The 17,283-nt window shown below is 42.2% G+C and overlaps 1 protein-coding gene across 1 annotated transcript; it reads right to left on the bottom strand.

The window, feature by feature from the left end:
* Window positions 1–12,244: 12,244 nt before the first annotated feature.
* Window positions 12,245–15,791, bottom strand: LOC141252080 (uncharacterized). The gene is made up of 3 exons (XM_073670459.1): window positions 15,768–15,791; window positions 14,767–15,645; window positions 12,245–12,823 (listed from the first exon to the last, which is right to left on the bottom strand). The coding sequence occupies exons 2-3, from the start codon at window positions 15,613–15,615 to the stop codon at window positions 12,245–12,247; spliced, it is 1,428 nt and encodes a 475-aa protein (XP_073526560.1). The 5' UTR covers window positions 15,616–15,645; window positions 15,768–15,791.
* Between the last annotated feature and the right edge of the window lie 1,492 nt (window positions 15,792–17,283).

Raw genomic sequence — 17,283 nt, 5'->3', positions numbered from 1 at the left:
ATAGATTTATTTATCAATTTTATAGAATTTGTTAGTAATTATTTAATATTTTTTTATGAATTAAATAGAATTATATAGTATTTTATAGAATTTATATAGATTTTTTAGGAATTATATAGGATTTTTTAGGGATTATATAGAATTATATGAATTATATAGGATTTTTAGAAATTATGTAGAATTATTTATGAATTATATAGATTTCTATACAATTTTTTAGGAATTATATATGATTTTAAGAATTATATAGAATTTTTTATGAATTATATAAAGTAATTTTTATAAAATTATATACAATTTTTTAGAATTATTTAGAAATTATAAAGAATTTTTTATGAAGTTTTTAGTAATTTTAAGTAAGTAGATAAACTATTTAGGAATTTTATAGAATGATATAGAGTGTTATGGATCTAGGTTTTTATGGATTTAGAATATTATGGGATCGTTTGGGAATTATATAGGATTTTGTTGGAATTATATAGAGTATTATGGATCTAGAATTTTTATGGATTTAAAAATTTTGTAGATTTTTGAATATATATGATTGGTAATATTTAATATTGTTTAAATATTAAAATATTAAAATATTAATATATAGAAAATGAGAATTAGGATTAATCCTAATTCTCGGTGTACATGTAACACGTGTAACACAATAAATTAAATTAGAGATTGTGTTACTAAGATAATAAATGCGAGTAGATGGAATCGTTATCTAATAAAACGCGCTACAGAGATGAACTAAGACCGTGGTTGGATGTATCGGAGACTCACGGAGGGTTGCTAACTCCCGGTTTTCCCGAGAAAGTGACAGAGTTTATCCAGTTCGTCATAGATCATCCAGCATGTATGAGTGAAGGAAAAATTAAATGTCCCTATACTAAGTATGCATGTAGAAATAAAAGCTATCGAAATACCGAAGATGTAGAATATCATATATTTGGGGAATGGGTTTGTGAAAGATTAACAAATATGGGTGTTTCATGGCGAGGGGTCCGTATTGAATCTCGGAGGACAACAGTATGATGTACCGGAGAATGATGTCGAGGGGTTTGGGTTCTCATCCGGTCATAGAATGATACATGATGCTGCTGGTCTAGAAGTGGTCTTCCATGAAGATGAGCCTCCAAATGCCCAATCACAGAAATTTTTCGATATGATGTGAGCAGTGGAAAAAGAAATATGGCCTGGTAACAACAAGCACTCCCCGTTTTCTACATCTGCTAAAATGATGGATATCAAGTGTCGTCATCAGAGTTCAATAAGGTTAATGGACGACATGTGCGAGTTTATACAAGAGCTGCTTCCGGAGAATAACAAGATGCCAACCAATTTTGCTAACATAAAGAAGTTGGTTAAGGGTTTGGGGTTGCCGGTTGAGGTCATTGACTGTTGTCGCCGAAACTGTATGCTTTATTGGGGGGATGCAGATAGAACGGAATGCAAAGTGTGTGGTGAACCGCGGTGGAAACCTATGATCCAAGGCAAATCAAAAAGAAGAAAGGCTAGAGTCCCATATCGGAAAATGTTTTATTTTCCAATAACTCCAAGGCTATAAAGATTGTATGCTTCGAAAGCAATTGTCCAGCATATGACGTGGCACGCTGACCATTAGATGGTTGATGACAAGATGTGACATCCGTCCGACTCTCTGACGTGGAAACGTTTTAGTGAGCTGCATTCCGATTTCGCCGACGAAGTCCGAAATATCATATTAGGCTTGTGTTTCGATGGGTTTCAGCCATTCAACAACTTCGGGCAACAATATTCATCATGGCCGGTCATCCTAACACCATATAATCTCCCTCCTGGCATGTGCATGAAGGATGAGTTTATGTTTCTGACGGTTCTGGTCCCGGGACCTAGAAATTTTGAAGCAAGAAATGGACATATTCTTACAGTCGTTGATTGCAGCGTTAAACCAGTTGTGGGAATGTGGAGTCACAACATACGATGTTCATAAACAACAGAACTTCCAACTGAAAGCGGCTCTTATGTGGACAATTAATGACTTCCCCATCTATTCTATGTTGTCTGGATGGAGCACTGCCGGTAGACAGGCTTGCCCTTATTGCATGGAGGAGACAGATGCATTCACGCTGCCCAAGAGTGGTAAACAGTCGTGGTTTGATTGCTCTCGGAAGTTTTTGCCTCCGCATCATCCATTTCGCAAAAATGTCACTGATTTTCGTAAGGGGAGAGAAGAGCACAAAAGGCTTAGGGGGTGAGAACTGGAGCTAAAATGTTAGCTGAGCTGGATCGTTTGGGGTTTAAGAAGTCATATGAACCTGGATCGGAACATCATAATGATTTATTGTCCAAAAAACATGGATGGAATAAGAAGAGCATCTTCTGGGATTTGCCTTACTAGAGTATGAATGTTATTCGGCATATTTTAGATGCCATGCATATTGAGAAAAATGTGTTCGATAATGTGTTAAATACCGTGCTCAATCTCCCAGGGAAGACAAAAGACCATGAAAAATCCAGGGAAGAACTAAAAGCGGCTCTGGTCCCGGGACCTAGAAATTTTGAAGCAAGAAATGGACATATTCTTACAGTCGTTGATTGCAGCGTTAAACCAGTTGTGGGAATGTGGAGTCACAACATACGATGTTCATAAACAACAGAACTTCCAACTGAAAGCGGCTCTTATGTGGACAATTAATGACTTCCCCATCTATTCTATGTTGTCTGGATGGAGCACTGCTGGTAGACAGGCTTGCCCTTATTGCATGGAGGAGACAGATGCATTCACGCTGCCCAAGAGTGGTAAACAGTCGTGGTTTGATTGCTCTCGGAAGTTTTTGCCTCCGCATCATCCATTTCGCAAAAATGTCACTGATTTTCGTAAGGGGAGAGAAGAGCACAAAAGGCTTATGGGGTGAGAACTGGAGCTAAAATGTTAGCTGAGCTGGATCGTTTGGGGTTTAAGAAGTCATATGAACCTGGATCGGAACATCATAATGATTTATTGTCCAAAAAACATGGATGGAATAAGAAGAGCATCTTCTGGGATTTGCCTTACTAGAGTATGAATGTTATTCGGCATATTTTAGATGCCATGCATATTGAGAAAAATGTGTTCGATAATGTGTTAAATACCGTGCTCAATCTCCCAGGGAAGACAAAAGACCATGAAAAATCCAGGGAAGAACTAAAAGAAATATGTGATCGACTAGAGTTAGCTAAAGATATTGCGACTGGGAAGTTTTCGAAGGCCAAGTACACATTGGACAAGGATTCAAAAAGAGTCCTGCTTGAGTGGATACAGAAGATAAAGTTTCCAGATGGGTACGCGTCCAACTTGTCCAGATGTGTCGATTCGAAAAAATCCGAAAATGCATGGGATGAAAAGTCATGACTGCCATGTATTTATGCAATGACTTCTGCCAGTCACTCTTCGGGAGCTTTTACCAAAAGATGTGGGATCCATTAACAGAGCTGAGTATCTTCTTCAAGGAGTTAACTCCACCTCATTGACAGAAGAAGACATGCATCGTCTGGAGGGTGAAATCCCCAAAATACTTTGCAAGCTGGAACGTATTTTCCCGCCCAGTTTTTTCGACTCTATGGAGCATCTCCCCTTGCATCTTCCTTACGAGGCAATGATGGTAGGACCAGTTCAATATCGATGGATGTATCCATTTGAAAGGTATTGGTCCTACAATTGACGTTTTCCCCTTCATTCTGTTATCTATTTATAACTAATAGATTCCAAAAACAGATATTTAGGGAAGTTGAAGAAAAAGGTCAGCAATAAAGGCAGGGTGGAAGGAAGCATTAGCAGCGGATATTTGCAAGAAGAAATCGCAAAATTTGCATCGTTTTATTTCACTAAAGGTGATCTGCGGATACCCGAGTGGTTGAGAAGAAATGAAGCTTGTGATATGGACGTCGATGACAATGTCGACCGACTTTCAATCTTCAAACCGAAGGGAAGGCCGTTGCATGGTAGCACCCGTAGATATCTTGACGATGAAGAGATTATTGCTGCCAGGACCTATGTTCTTCTGAACTGTCCTGAAATTGAATCCCACAGAAAGTAAGGGTTACGTTGTTATAAAGTGCTCTCACATATCTACTCTACAACTATGATCTAATTTGGGTGTTTTCTTTTGAAAGTGTTTTCGTGGCCGAGTTGCGCGAAAGGAACAATGATATAAGCGAGACAGAAATTGAGAGGAGGTTTGAGAATGATTTTGCCTCTTGGTTCGAATCTCATGTAAGTACTTGTGAGATTTGTTTAAAATGATTTTTACAAAGTGTTGGAATTCTTACAACCGTGTACTTGAACTACAGGTCAAAGATCCAACTGTATGTACCAATCCCTTCATCATGAGGCTTGCAAAGGGACCGTGTAGAACGGTGGACACATATAAAGGGTACTACGTGAACGGCTACAAGTTCCTAACTCGAGAATACGAGCAAGACAAGCTTACGATGAATAGCGGTGTTTGCGTTAGGGGAACACAATATGTCGAGGGCAAAAATGACTTTTATGGTGTGTTGACTGGCATAATCGAGTTAGAGTATCCAGCTCTACCAATAAAGAATACCGTCATATTCAAATGTGAGTGGTTTGAACCCACTGATAGTGGCACACACACTAACACTCGATACAACTTGATGGAAGTCAATCATAGACGGAGATACAATAAGTATGAACCGTTCATCTTGGCACAACAGGCCGACCAAGTTCAGTACTTGCCATATCCAATCAAAAGACGGGATAAAGTAAATTGGTGGACAGTATGCAAGGTTAAGGCAAGGTCAGAGCTTGACATGCCAGAGATAGTGGTCCCGGCCTTCCAATACGACATCAAAGAAAATCCCCTAATTGTTGAAACAGATGAAGATCCGACAAACTTGGTTGATCAGAATGAAGAAGCGGATGAAGATGCGTTGCATGTTCCCTTCGTCGAATATCCAGATGTTATCTTTTCATCATCCGACGACGAGGAAGGGGAAGGGGAAGAGGAAGAGGAAGACGAACTTTACTGAAGTGGATAGTTTGTTCGTTATATATAGATTGTTCATTAGTGTTTTGTACTTTTTGACATAATAATATATTAAGTTATTAATTATGGTTGCGTCTTTTCATTTTAATATATATTGTTAAAGAAATGAGAGGACAAGGATCTACCGGTGATCAAACAAGTGCCGGTCGTGGGTGCGGCCGTGGTCAAGGCCGAGGCCGTGGCCGTGGCCGGTCCTTGGGATCAATTCACGAGGCCGGTCCCTCTTCTTCTACTCCAATGACACTGTCTCCTGTTCTTACATGATTTTTTCCCTAACGGTAGAGCGTTGTCCATCCCGACGATATCGGGTCGTTTCTCCTTCCGTCCGGACCAGTCTCCTGTTCTATGCGAGAGATCTTCCGGAAATCTTTCTTCCCTAACGGTAGAGCGTGGTGGTTTTTATCGTCCGAAGAGGTTGACTACTACTGGGAGGAATTCAAGGTAATTATTTATCTATTAACTTCTCAAATACATTAATGTACAAATGAAAGATGTAACATGCATGTTTTTTATACTTTTTAAAAAGAGTATACATGGGACGAGCAGATAGGCGACGAGTACATGTATTGGGTCTTTTCGAGACATGCGGGGACCCGGTAAGTTGTAAATCACTATAGTTTGAAATAATTCATTTACTTACTTTGTAATTTTTGAATTAATTTTGTTTCATAGGTACAAGGATGTCATTCATAAGATGAGTACAACTAGGGTACCGCATCACTCAGTGAGTACTGATGTTTGGGCCAACTGGAAGGCCCATTGGGACTTAGAGGAAGAGAAGGCGAGGTCCCGTACTACTCATGCCAATCGCATGAGCGAGCTTGAGGGTGAGGGCACCAGATTGGTGCGCCACACGGGAGGCTCCCGATCCTTCATGGGTCATTACGAGAGCCTGATTTGACTCGTAACTTTATTTTTTCGATTCGTATAATGATATTTACTAATTTTCTGACATACTACTAATTCGTATTGTTTTTTTGTTAGTCCAAGGATCTTGGCCGCGCTCCGACGGCCCCCAAGCTGTATACCCACACACACACGTCAAGGAAGGACAAGGAGAAGCATGTCCTAGTAGACTCGAGGCGAAGAAGATGACGGTAAGTATTTTGTAAATTGTAATTACGTTATGATACATTCATTAGTACCTAACTATACTATGTTTTCATCAATTATTGTAGGAAGCGCTCTCCCAGAAGATTGGTTCCTCGTCCCAGCCACCGACTGAAGAAGGTCAAGATGCGAGTATGGATGACGTGGACCCGACGCAGATCTATCAGGAGATGGAGGGTGTTAACAAGAAGAACCGGGTATATGGACTTGGTTCAGCGGCCGGTGCATAAATCGACACAAGACGCGGTCGGGCGCGTCAAGCAAGGCCATCTCACCTCGGTTCGTCCTCTCGGATGAACCAACAAGATGTTCAGCGGCATATGGAAGAGATGCATGCACATATGCAAGCGGATATGCGAGAGTAGATGCGGCAAATGGAACAGCGGATGCAAACACAAGTGTATTCGGAAATGCAGTCACGATTTCATGTAGATATACAGGCGCGAATGTCCGATTTCGTACGAGATGAGGTGACCGGGATGAATGCAACCCTTCCGCTAGAATATCGTTCGCAACAACTGAGAGAGGACGACAACGCCCCCGAGTAATTAGTTTTTTTTATTTGTATGTTTGTTTTTTGTTTTGTACGAAAGATGTTTGTAATAACAACTTCGGTTCAATTTATGATTTCTATCTTTGTTTACGATTGCTTTTATAATATTTTCAAACTCAATAAAAAATCAAAAAATGTGGCATATTAACGTCAACAAACATGTGAAACCGTAATTTATAACGATAATCGAGGAAGAACTTTGGGAGGGATTTGTGACGGAAAACCGTCTCAGTTTTGGGGGTTCAGGGACGCAGTAATAGCGACGAAATTCGGTCGCCAAAGACGTTGCCAAAATCGGGTCCCCTAGTATCACAACTAGCGACGGAAATTAGTCACAAAAACCGTCGCTATTATGGACTCCCTGGAGATCGTAATTGGCAACGGAAAACCGTCGCAAAACCCGTCGCAATATTCGGTCTCCGACTTCCAAATTTTGACACGGTTTTCGGTCGCTAAATAGCGACGGCTAAAATATTCCGTCGCCAAAATCAATTGGCAACCATTACTGTTGTGACGGCCGGTTGGCGAGTGATTTAAGAACAAATACGGGTTGGTGGTTACGATCCATTTCGAAAGGATTTGAAATCGAGATATTCTTTAACAATGTCATTATGTAAATACTTACACTAAAAATCGGGATATTCTTTAACAATATCAATATAATTCTATGTAAAGAACGCGTCGTGCGTGTATGTAAGTTTCCCGATCCCCTTCTTTACTTTTTCCTCTTTCTTTTCCGTCTTCTTTCCCAGTGGGTGGTGGTGGCATGGCCTCCGCTGCCCCGCCACCGTTGTTTCAGCCAAGCCAGCAAAGCTTGTCCCCCCGGCTTCACCCCCCCCCATCTCCACCATTCTTCCCATAGAACCTCAACCAAATGACCGTCTCCCGAAACCAGTCATCCCCAACCCCAACCCTGTCCCTTCCCCTGCTTCACCTTCCGTTTCCCATGCGGCCGCGTTGAAGCCATTGCCCGGTGCCCCCGCTTCGTGGATGGAGGCTATAACGGGAACAAAATACAGGGCTTCCACGGCTCTCCTTGAAGGCTTCCTCGAGTCCAAATTCAAGGTTTGCCCCTCTCCTGATGACTCCGACGAGACCTCCATTTGCTTCGATTAGTCGGCCATTGAAGTTCTTAGAGTTGCCTGGAGAAACTCTATCCTGTTCAGACCATTAGGCGGTAGACTGAAATTTGAACATGTGGAAAGAAAGCTGAAGGAGGTTGGGAAATACAGTGGTGCGTTCCAGATAATTGACATACTGAGGGACTATTTCATCGCTTTCTTTGAGAGGGTGAAAGACGCCAGGCGCATTCTATGAGACGGGCCATGGTTTATCTTTGGTCACTTCGTGGTTATGAAGGAATGGTCGTCGGATTTTGAACCAGCAGCTGACAGAATCACAACCACTCCAATCTGGGCTAGAATTCTGGATCTCCCCGTATATTATTATGAAGAAAGTGCCCTGTGTTTGATTGCTCAGGCCATTAGAACTCCTATCAAGACCGACTCACGCACAAGCCTGGCTCAGAGGGGTAAATTTTCTAGAGTGAGTATCCATGTTGATCCGTCCAGAAAATTGCTGAATTCTCTGAAAATCGATGGAACCTCTTACCGGGTGGAATACGAAAATCTCCATGCCATTTTTGGTAACTGTGGGTTCTATGGGCATTTTTCTAAACAATGTCCTAAGACATGCCCAAATGAATCAGATATCAACTCCAAGCTTCTGGGTAAAATGGCGAAGGTGGACTCCGAAAATCAATCTCAAAGCGCTAAGGAATGGAAGGTGGTTGGCCGGAATTCTAAGGTTATTCAGTTTGTGGCTGATACTACTGATGTTTTGCCGGCCTTAGCTCATACAGATTAGTCGGTTGTGGATCTAGATAATCAAGGTGTTCCGGTAGAGGCCAATTTGGATTTCATAGTCTCCTCCAATTACATGGCTAAACGGCTTGATCGGGTGTTGATGTCCCTTAGTGTGTTAATCGCTTGGCTGGAGGCCGCGGTTCATCACCTTCCGACTCTTTGTTCGGATCACTCGCCTATTCTCCTATCACTTTGCCCTAGACCCCATCTTGATCCCTTGAGACGTCTGTTGCGGTTTGAGGCTATGTGGTGCAAGAACCCGGATTTCGAAGACCTCATTAGAAGGTCTTGGGCGGGTGATGTATCAGCAGATGGTAACTTGAGTATTCTTAGACCTATTCTCAAGAATTGGAATGTTTCAGTTTTTGGCAATGTAGCTAGGAAGAAAGCTAAGTTGATGGATCTTCTTCTTAATTTACAAGCTAGGCTTCATACCAACCCCACGAACCAATTGATAGCGGATAACCGTGCTACGCAGCTCGAGCTCTGGGACGTGCTTACTAGCGAGGAGAATCTTTGGAGACAAAAGTCACGGGAAACGTGGCTCCTCGATAGGGATCGTAATACCTCTTTCTTTCATGCCTCAACCATGGTTCGTCGTCGACGTATTAGGGTGAAGACCCTTATGATGACAATGAGAATTGGATTTCTAATCCGGGGGACCTCGAGGCGTTGGTTGTGAACTACTATCGGGATTTATTTTCGATGCCTATGGAGGATATGTTTCCCATTATTACCCCTCACAATCTCTTCCCGAAGCTTGATGCTAGTTTATGGAATGCGTTGGAGGCAGACTTCTCCTTAGAGGAAATTCTTGCGGCGGTCAAAGGTATGGGAGGTTTGAAGGCACCCGGTTCGGATGGCTTTCAACCTCTTTTCTTCCAAAGGTTTTGGTACATCATTGGCTCTTCGATGGTGGATTTATTTTTCACCATTATTTCTTCGAGATCGCTTCCTCCGGGGCTTAACGACACCTTCCTCTCGCTCATCCCTAAGAAGGATAATCTGGAAAAGGTCAATTTCTTTCACCCTATTTCTTTTTGTAATGTTCTTTATAAAATTATCACTAAGTGTTTCACTAACCGCTTGCAAAAGATCCCTTGTTAGTCCCACCCAAAGTAGCTTCATTCCGGGTAGGATTATCAACGACAACATTGTTCTTGCACAAGAGGTGGTACATTCACTCAAGAGAAAACAAGGGAATATCGGCTACTTGGTGATGAAGATCGACCTCGAGAAGGCGTATGATCGGCTACGATGGGACTTTGTGATAGACACCCTTACCGACGCGGGTTTCCTCGATTCTTGGATCAGTTGGATATCAGAATGCATCTCCACCACCTCCTTTCGGGTTCTTTGGAATGGGGAAGCCACAGAGGCTTTTCATCCTTCGAGAGGAATTAGGAAAGGGGATGATATATCCCCTTATCTCTTTGTGCTTTTCCTAGAGAGGTTAAGTCAAGTTATTGAGAAGTCCCTTTGGAAGAAGGCGCGGAAGCCGGTTTTCGCGTCTAGGGGGCCCACCTCTTACTCATATCATGTTTGCGGACGACATTTTGCTCATGGGGGAGGCCTCGGTGCGACAAGTTCATGAGATGAAGAGATGCCTTGATCTTTTTTGCCGTTCGTCGGGCCAAAAGGTTAGTATGTCTAAATCTCGTATTATTTTCTCCCCTAATATTCCGGTGAGTGTGCGTAGGGATATTGCGATGGCTAGTGGTATGTGCTTTACCGAGGACCTTGGCATCTATCTTGGTGTCCCCATTCTCCACAAGGCGATCGGGGAAGAGACATTTGCGCCTCTTCTCGTCAAAATCAATGCACAACTTCGTGGTTGACGGACTAAGTTCTTTAGCTTTGCCGGGAGGGTCACTCTTGCGAAATCTGTGATTCATTCGATTCCGGTGTACTCCATGGCGACTCTTCCTTTCACTGACAAGCTATGTAAGTCCTTCGACTGCATCACTCGTACCTTTATTTGGGCGGTGCGGAGGGCAATCGGCGCATGGACCTTGTGAGTTGGGAAGATATTTGTAAACCGGTTGATCTTGGGGGGTTAGGCGTCAAACGCATGGTGGAACCCAACCTTGCTCTCAACGGAAAGCTAGCATGGCGCCTCCTCAATGCTAAAGGTAAGTTATGGGCTGATGTTCTTACGGCTAAGTATGTGTGTACTTCCCTCATCAAGCATAGCGATCCATCCCCGCCATGGCGGGCGGTTAAGAGGGGGCTCGAGTTGGTTATTCTGAAGGGTGCTCTTTGGAGTGTGTGGAATGGTCGTCGTGCCCATTTTTGGTCAGACATTTGGTTGAGTGGTAGGCCGTTGAAGGATATTAGCACGGAGGTGTGTAGTCAAACAATGGTCGTCGTGCCCATTGTTTCATGTGCTAAGGAATTGCGATGCTGCGAAAAAGGTGTGCATCGAGCTCCGTACGGGGTTGGCAAACTCGTAGTTTTTCCTGACTGACTTCCCTATATGGATGAGAGACAACTTGTCGGCGTCCCGGCAGGGAGATTTGCAACGGACGGAGGATTTCATCACTACTATTTGTCATCTTTGGAAATGGCGGAACCGTCAGGTTTTCAATAGCGAGGAATTTCATCAGAACAAGACCGACTTCATTTGCGGTGAGACCGATGCTTACGTCAGATCATGGAGATCTAGGAGGGGTTGAGTCGGGACCGATTCGGAGGGAGATCCAGGTTCAATGGGAACCTCCCGAGTACGGTTGGGTGAAGCTGAACACCGATGGTGCGGTGCGTGCGGGCATGGGAGCGGCAGGCTGGGTGATCCGGGATCACCAAGGTAAGTGGCTTGTTGGTTTTGTCCACCACATTGGGCCTTGCTCGGTCCCTATGGCCGAGCTCTGGGGTATTGTTTTGGGCCTTTATTTGGCCTGGAACAAAGGGTATAGGAGGGTATTCTTAGAAACTGAATCGCAAGTTTTCCTAAGTAAATCTGTGTATAGTACCCACCCACTTTTTAACCTCGTCGCCAAGTCGAAAGGCTCCTTCAGTAGGGACTGGCTTCGCTAGTGTCGTCATGTTTTCCGGGAAGCTAATGGGGTGGCAGACTCATTAGCCTCTCGAGCCTTTGATTTTAGTTTTATTTTTTTCGTACTTCTTATGCCACCAGTGTCTGTTCTGGATATTCTGTTGGAAGACACTAAGAGAAAAGCTACACCCCGTCTTATTTTATTGTAACTCACTTTACTTTAATGAACGCGTACGGAGCTTCCACTCCTCTTTCTTATAAAAAAATATAATTCTATGAAAAAAATATCGTTGCAAGCAATAGGCGAAGATAACGAGGAGCATACTATCCTTTTACACGAGGGTCACCAAAAGTAGCCACTACAACCGAATCAAATGCAGATAGACAGTACAGTGACAGTCCAAATCCGCAGTGTGTTGTCTTCACTAAAAACCAAAGTTTCTAAACACACCCTAAAGTGAACAGTAGGTAAAATAGTATAGACCCACTTAGATTTAGTTCATCATTGCCTTCAATGGCGTGGTTGTTCTACTCCCCGAAGTCAAATCAATATCACATCAACACAATGACACAACTTTCTTTATATGGACTTATCTACCCTCAGTTGTAACTGATCATAGAAGGCCAATACGGGTAAGCTTTTCATATTTTTTGCAAAGGGTAATCTCGTCCAATTATATTTAAAACAATAACAGGAGTATTACTCCTGAGGGAAATCACTTGGTGTTCTCTTTGTCACATGCCAAATCAAACTCTTCTCTTCATCATTAACCGGCCCATTACTCATCTCCAGCACAGGCCCATTATCAGGCCCAGACAGCTTCTGGGCCCGACGAGCCTCAGCCTCCCAATCCGTCCGGACCATCACCACGTACAACACCCATACAGCACAGGCAGCCTGGGCCGACATAAGCCCAAACCAGAGCCCACTAAACCCAACATTGAGGCAGAAGGCGAGGCCCACTGCCACCGGCGTCCCCACAAAGTAAAACGACCCCAGGTTGATGCGGGCCCCGACAGCGGGCCGGGCCGTCCCTCTTAGGATCCCACAGCCCGTCGTCTGGGGACAGTTCCCTAGCTCACAAAGGCCCATTATGGGCATCACTGAAGCCACCAAAGACTTGACAAGTGGGTCAGGAGTGAAGATCTCTCCCCAACTTTCCCTAAAACTGATTGTCCACGTTACATGGATGATTCCTACCAAAAAACCGCACCCGAGCGCCACCATGGCCGCTAGCTTCGCCTTGTACGGCCTCCCTGCTCCCAACTCGTTACCAACCTGCAAACCCCGAAATAAATTGATTTTAGAATGGACTTTATTAGGCTTGCATGTCTAAGTCAGAAACTTTACAATGATATTAGAACGATCTAGTCTTGATATACTAAGAGCATCCACAATGGTGATCTTTCAAAGATCTTAAAAGAGTTCTTAAAACTAAATAAGAAAAAGAAAATAAAAAGAAAGAGGGGATGTGTAAGAAAACTTTACAAGAATCTATACATTTAGTTGTGAAAGAAGAGCTTAAAGTATTGGTTCTTGTGAATATCTCTTATATTTCTTACACATCTCCTTTATATATTTAATTTATCTTTTTCTACTTTGAAAATAAGAATTTTAGGAGATTATCATCGTGGATGCTCTAAGCTAATTAGTCTTAAAAACTCCATCAATAACTAACCATAATCAGAATTTCTTTGCAGGGATTCCACTTGCCTCCTCAAACTACGACAAGCCATAAATGCTAATTTCATACTTCAAATAGTGCACAATTATTTACAAACTTTCTATACTTAAAATAAAGAGAGGCCCATGTATCAAAGATGACAGTTGACAACCAAAAATAAGCTAAAAAAAGTCCCTAAAGGACAGAATAGCCACGGAAAATGAAACTTTAGGGATATCAAAACTTTAGCACCCCCATTTTTGTAGTATTTAATAAGCATATATCCCTCTTGTGTATATCTTTATGTTATGGAGAAAGCAACATTAAGTTGGTCCACTTTGTTTGTTAGCTTTGTTAGGTCATCACAAAACAACATACCGAAACCCCACAATAATGGTTGGGGCCAAATCAAGGGATGGAGAACAAACTCTTTTATCTACTTTCATCCAATCTAACCATAGAAGGACTTGGATGATGCACATAGTGATGCAATCCTATAACAGATGTTCATATTTTCAAGTATATTATATATGTGCCCGTACTCTATAGTGCTATATGGACACTAAAAGTATACGCATTTGCTATCTTATCAAACATTTTTTCTTTATTTTAGTTGTACACATGTACCAACCTTCCCATTTGCAATTTCCTAGCTTTGCACAATTGTACTCATTTCAATATCATATTGTTATGTACTATCTATTGGTCACCTTTCCTTAAGACAAATCAGCACATTAAACAAAGGAAATTTCGCTCTATTACCCCTTCCTAGACATAAGCTTCAAAATCTTCAATTCAGGCTATTTAGCAGAGCCATGTTTCACTTTCTTCTATGTAGCTACTATAATCTACATGGATGGAGTATGGAATAAGGGGCCGTTCGATAACAAGTTTAATGAGTGCAAAAGCTAGTTTAATGTCTAGTTTGTTCACCCTTCTCTTTCCGAACGTCTTTTTTGGCTTCAAAAATAATCTTTTCCACATTTAAGCTAGCTTGGGCAAATCCAGCTGAAAATTCCCATAAGCTGCCAAGATAGGGGTGGGGATTGTGGGTTTTCAGATGGCTTGTGTGCAAAAAATTCTCATTACTTATACAATTCATTTACCCTTTTTACCGAACACTATTTTTAACTCAAAAATTCAGCTAGTTTATTTAGTTTCATCTATCATCACAATTCAGCTACTTTTCAGCTATTTAATTTCAGATATCACATTTCAGTTAGATGGAAAATAAATTTCAGCTACCTTTGCTGAACGGACACTAAGTTGGAGTGTGAAAATCATCTAACGCCTTAATCTAGCTTTTAATAAAACTATCATTAAACTTTCCAACCTATAAAATTCTGCACAATTTCACAAATAGACACTATAAACGTACAGAATAAAAGGTAAAATCATGTGATTTGGTTTTCACTATCAACTTTTCCCCAAGTAGAATAAGATACCCTCCAATCATATCGAGGGGTACTATTTGATTGTCATTTCTACGTTTGGATCCTAGCACATAAATAAAACCAAATCATAAATATTAAAGAAAGAAAAGGAATAAAAGGCTTACCCTAGCGGAGACGCAGCCAGCCAAGGCCATGGGAACAGTATACATAAGGCTAGTGGTCTGGATCAGAACTCCGGTAGCGGCAACGGTAACCTTAGGGTTAGGCAAATAACCGGCCAACACCGTGACAATCTCATACCACCACCACTCCAAACAGATCCCAAGGCAACTCGGAACAGCAAGCCTCAACAAAGGCGCGTAGCCTCCACCACTAACATCATTACCGCACGCGCTTCCGGCGGCGCGTGACCATCTCCCCGTCCACCAAACGTAACTAACCATCAACACCACCATATTCACATTCGTCACCACCGAGGCAACCGCCACGCCTTCGACACTGAACCCCATAACGGAGACCAGAAAGTAGTTTAGCGGCACGTGGAAAATAACCGCGATTAGAGAACAGTACATCATGGGTTTCGTCACGCGCTGGGAGCGTAGGAACACGCGCAGGGGTTGTAGGAGAGTGTTGGTTAGGAGGTCAGGGATGGAGTAGAGGCAGTACCGGGCCGCCATGGATGTGACTTCAGGGTCTTGGCCGAGTGATATCATGATGGGACCGAGGTGGGCCCATAGGAGGGAGATTGGGACGGCGGTGATTAGGAGGATTATGATCATGCGGCGGAGGGAGAGGGAGAGTAAGGCCCAGTTTTTGTTTCCGTAGGCTTGTGAACAGACTGGTTCGAGACCGGCGGCGAGGCCTACCATGACGGAGTAGCCGGTGATGTTGGTGAATCCGATTGAGAGTGCACCGCCGGCGAGCTCTAAGCTTCCTAATCTGCCCAGGAATAGGACGGAAACTACTGCTCGGAAGAAGACGAGGCAGTTCATCGCGGTTATTGGAAGCGCCATACCCCATAGCTCTTGGAATTCCTCTACGATCTGTGGAAAGGAAAGAAATCAATACAATAGATAGAAATAGAATCAAATAAAATGCTTTGTTTCTTGACATGTCAATAATTAAGGTTCTCTGTTATGTTTATTAGGAGACGAAGACGGATTACCTGAGAAGTAGAAGGGTGTTTGTAAGAGGAGAGATCAGGGTCTTTCTCTGTCATTTTAGGAGGCTCTGTTATGAAGCCGAGAACAGGGGAAGTAAGAATATATGTATGCGAGGAAGAGAGTTGGTAGGAGATGAAAGGGTTATGGGAGCTTTTGAAATTAGTAATTAATGGGTATGTAATAAATGCAAAATACGGAGAGGGATTCTGCAAATTGGCGGCGATGGAGATGGAACGAGCGGGAGCGAGAGAGTGGGGATGAAAAAGCTGATAAATACTGCACACAAAGAAGAAAAGTGACACCTGGGAGACTAGACAGTCGCACTCTCACAAATTACTATACGGAGTACAGTACAAACGAATTTATAAATAAACAAACTTATGTAGTACTATGATCTTTCGAATATAAGTACTACAGTAGATAGATTTCAGTTAGCTACAAACCTAAAAGTTAGGAGTGAATTTGGTACGTTATTCCGAATTTATAGGCCGGCTACGTTGTGATAAAACGAATAGTATTCGAGTACTGTTTATACAGTCGTTTTGGAACTTTAAGGATTTTTGTAGACATTACAAATCGTACGGTTACTTCATATGTTTATTCATGAACGTATGATTGCAGAATGATTGTAACAGGCGAACTGAAGAAGAATGTGTGAAGCCATTACACATTTATTACACCGCTTGACCGACGAAGATGATCTAACGATTTTGTAATTGACTCACAAGTTAGAAAGACCACATTTGGCCCATCCATAAATATATACAGACTTTGTATTCAAATGTACATCTTAGACTAGTTTTTTTTCCTTCTAGAAATTTTCCTAATAGTTGATTGTAAACGGTTTTCCTTTTCCAATACCTCTGCTCTTACCGTAACGATGGATGTACTCTTATTCCCCGACATTCTAGGGGAGAAGGTTGTCTTAACTCCGATTTCGATGACCAAACAAGCAAAGAAAGTAGAAGGAACACAAGGAACAAGTTTAGGGGAAGCTCCAACGACATTCTTACCGAGCTCTATATAAAGCTTCATCATCATTTGTAACATACTTAATTAAGCATTCATTTTCTTCTTCCCCCTTTCCCGATGTTCACATTCAATCTAACATGGTATCATGCGAGTATGATTCTGCCTTTTTTCCCCTCCAATTTCTTGTAACTTGATTCATACAATGAGTATTGGTTGAAATTGAAAACCTATTGCTCCAATCTTTCTTTATGACCATTTTCAGTCGATCGCAGTTACCTGCAACTTCTACGGATTTTACAATTCTGGCAGTTTTTCTTCTCAATTTCATCATGGGTTAGAATGATGCGTCGTGCATTCATCCTTCCGACATCGTTGGAGAAAACATTGTTTCCAAGATGTCCGACGGGAAGAGCTTTCTCTCTTGCATCACTAGGCATGGGTGGCTCTTAGCATAGATTAGATTTGTAGATGGTTCTTTACCATGTATGACTTACAATATTGATGCAACAAAGCTTGCTAAGTGTGATAGGTGCAACAACCTCGTGA

The sequence above is a fragment of the Phyllobates terribilis genome, unplaced genomic scaffold (genome assembly GCF_046119375.1).
Source record: "Phyllobates terribilis strain yellow unplaced genomic scaffold, ASM4611937v1 Scaffold_8145__1_contigs__length_32433, whole genome shotgun sequence".
Taxonomy (NCBI): domain Eukaryota; kingdom Metazoa; phylum Chordata; class Amphibia; order Anura; family Dendrobatidae; genus Phyllobates; species Phyllobates terribilis.
This window is presented reverse-complemented; position numbering and strand designations above follow the sequence as displayed.

What these genes read in the sequence shown, in the direction of transcription:
- LOC141252080 (XM_073670459.1), bottom strand. Translation starts at nt 15,615, where the DNA reads ATGGCGCTTCCAATAACCGCGATGAACTGCCTCGTCTTCTTCCGAGCA. An exon ending in CTGGCTGCGTCTCCGCTAGG is followed by an intron (nt 12,824 to 14,766) that starts GTAAGCCTTTTA and finishes CGGGGTTTGCAG; the next exon opens with GTTGGTAACGAGTTGGGAGC.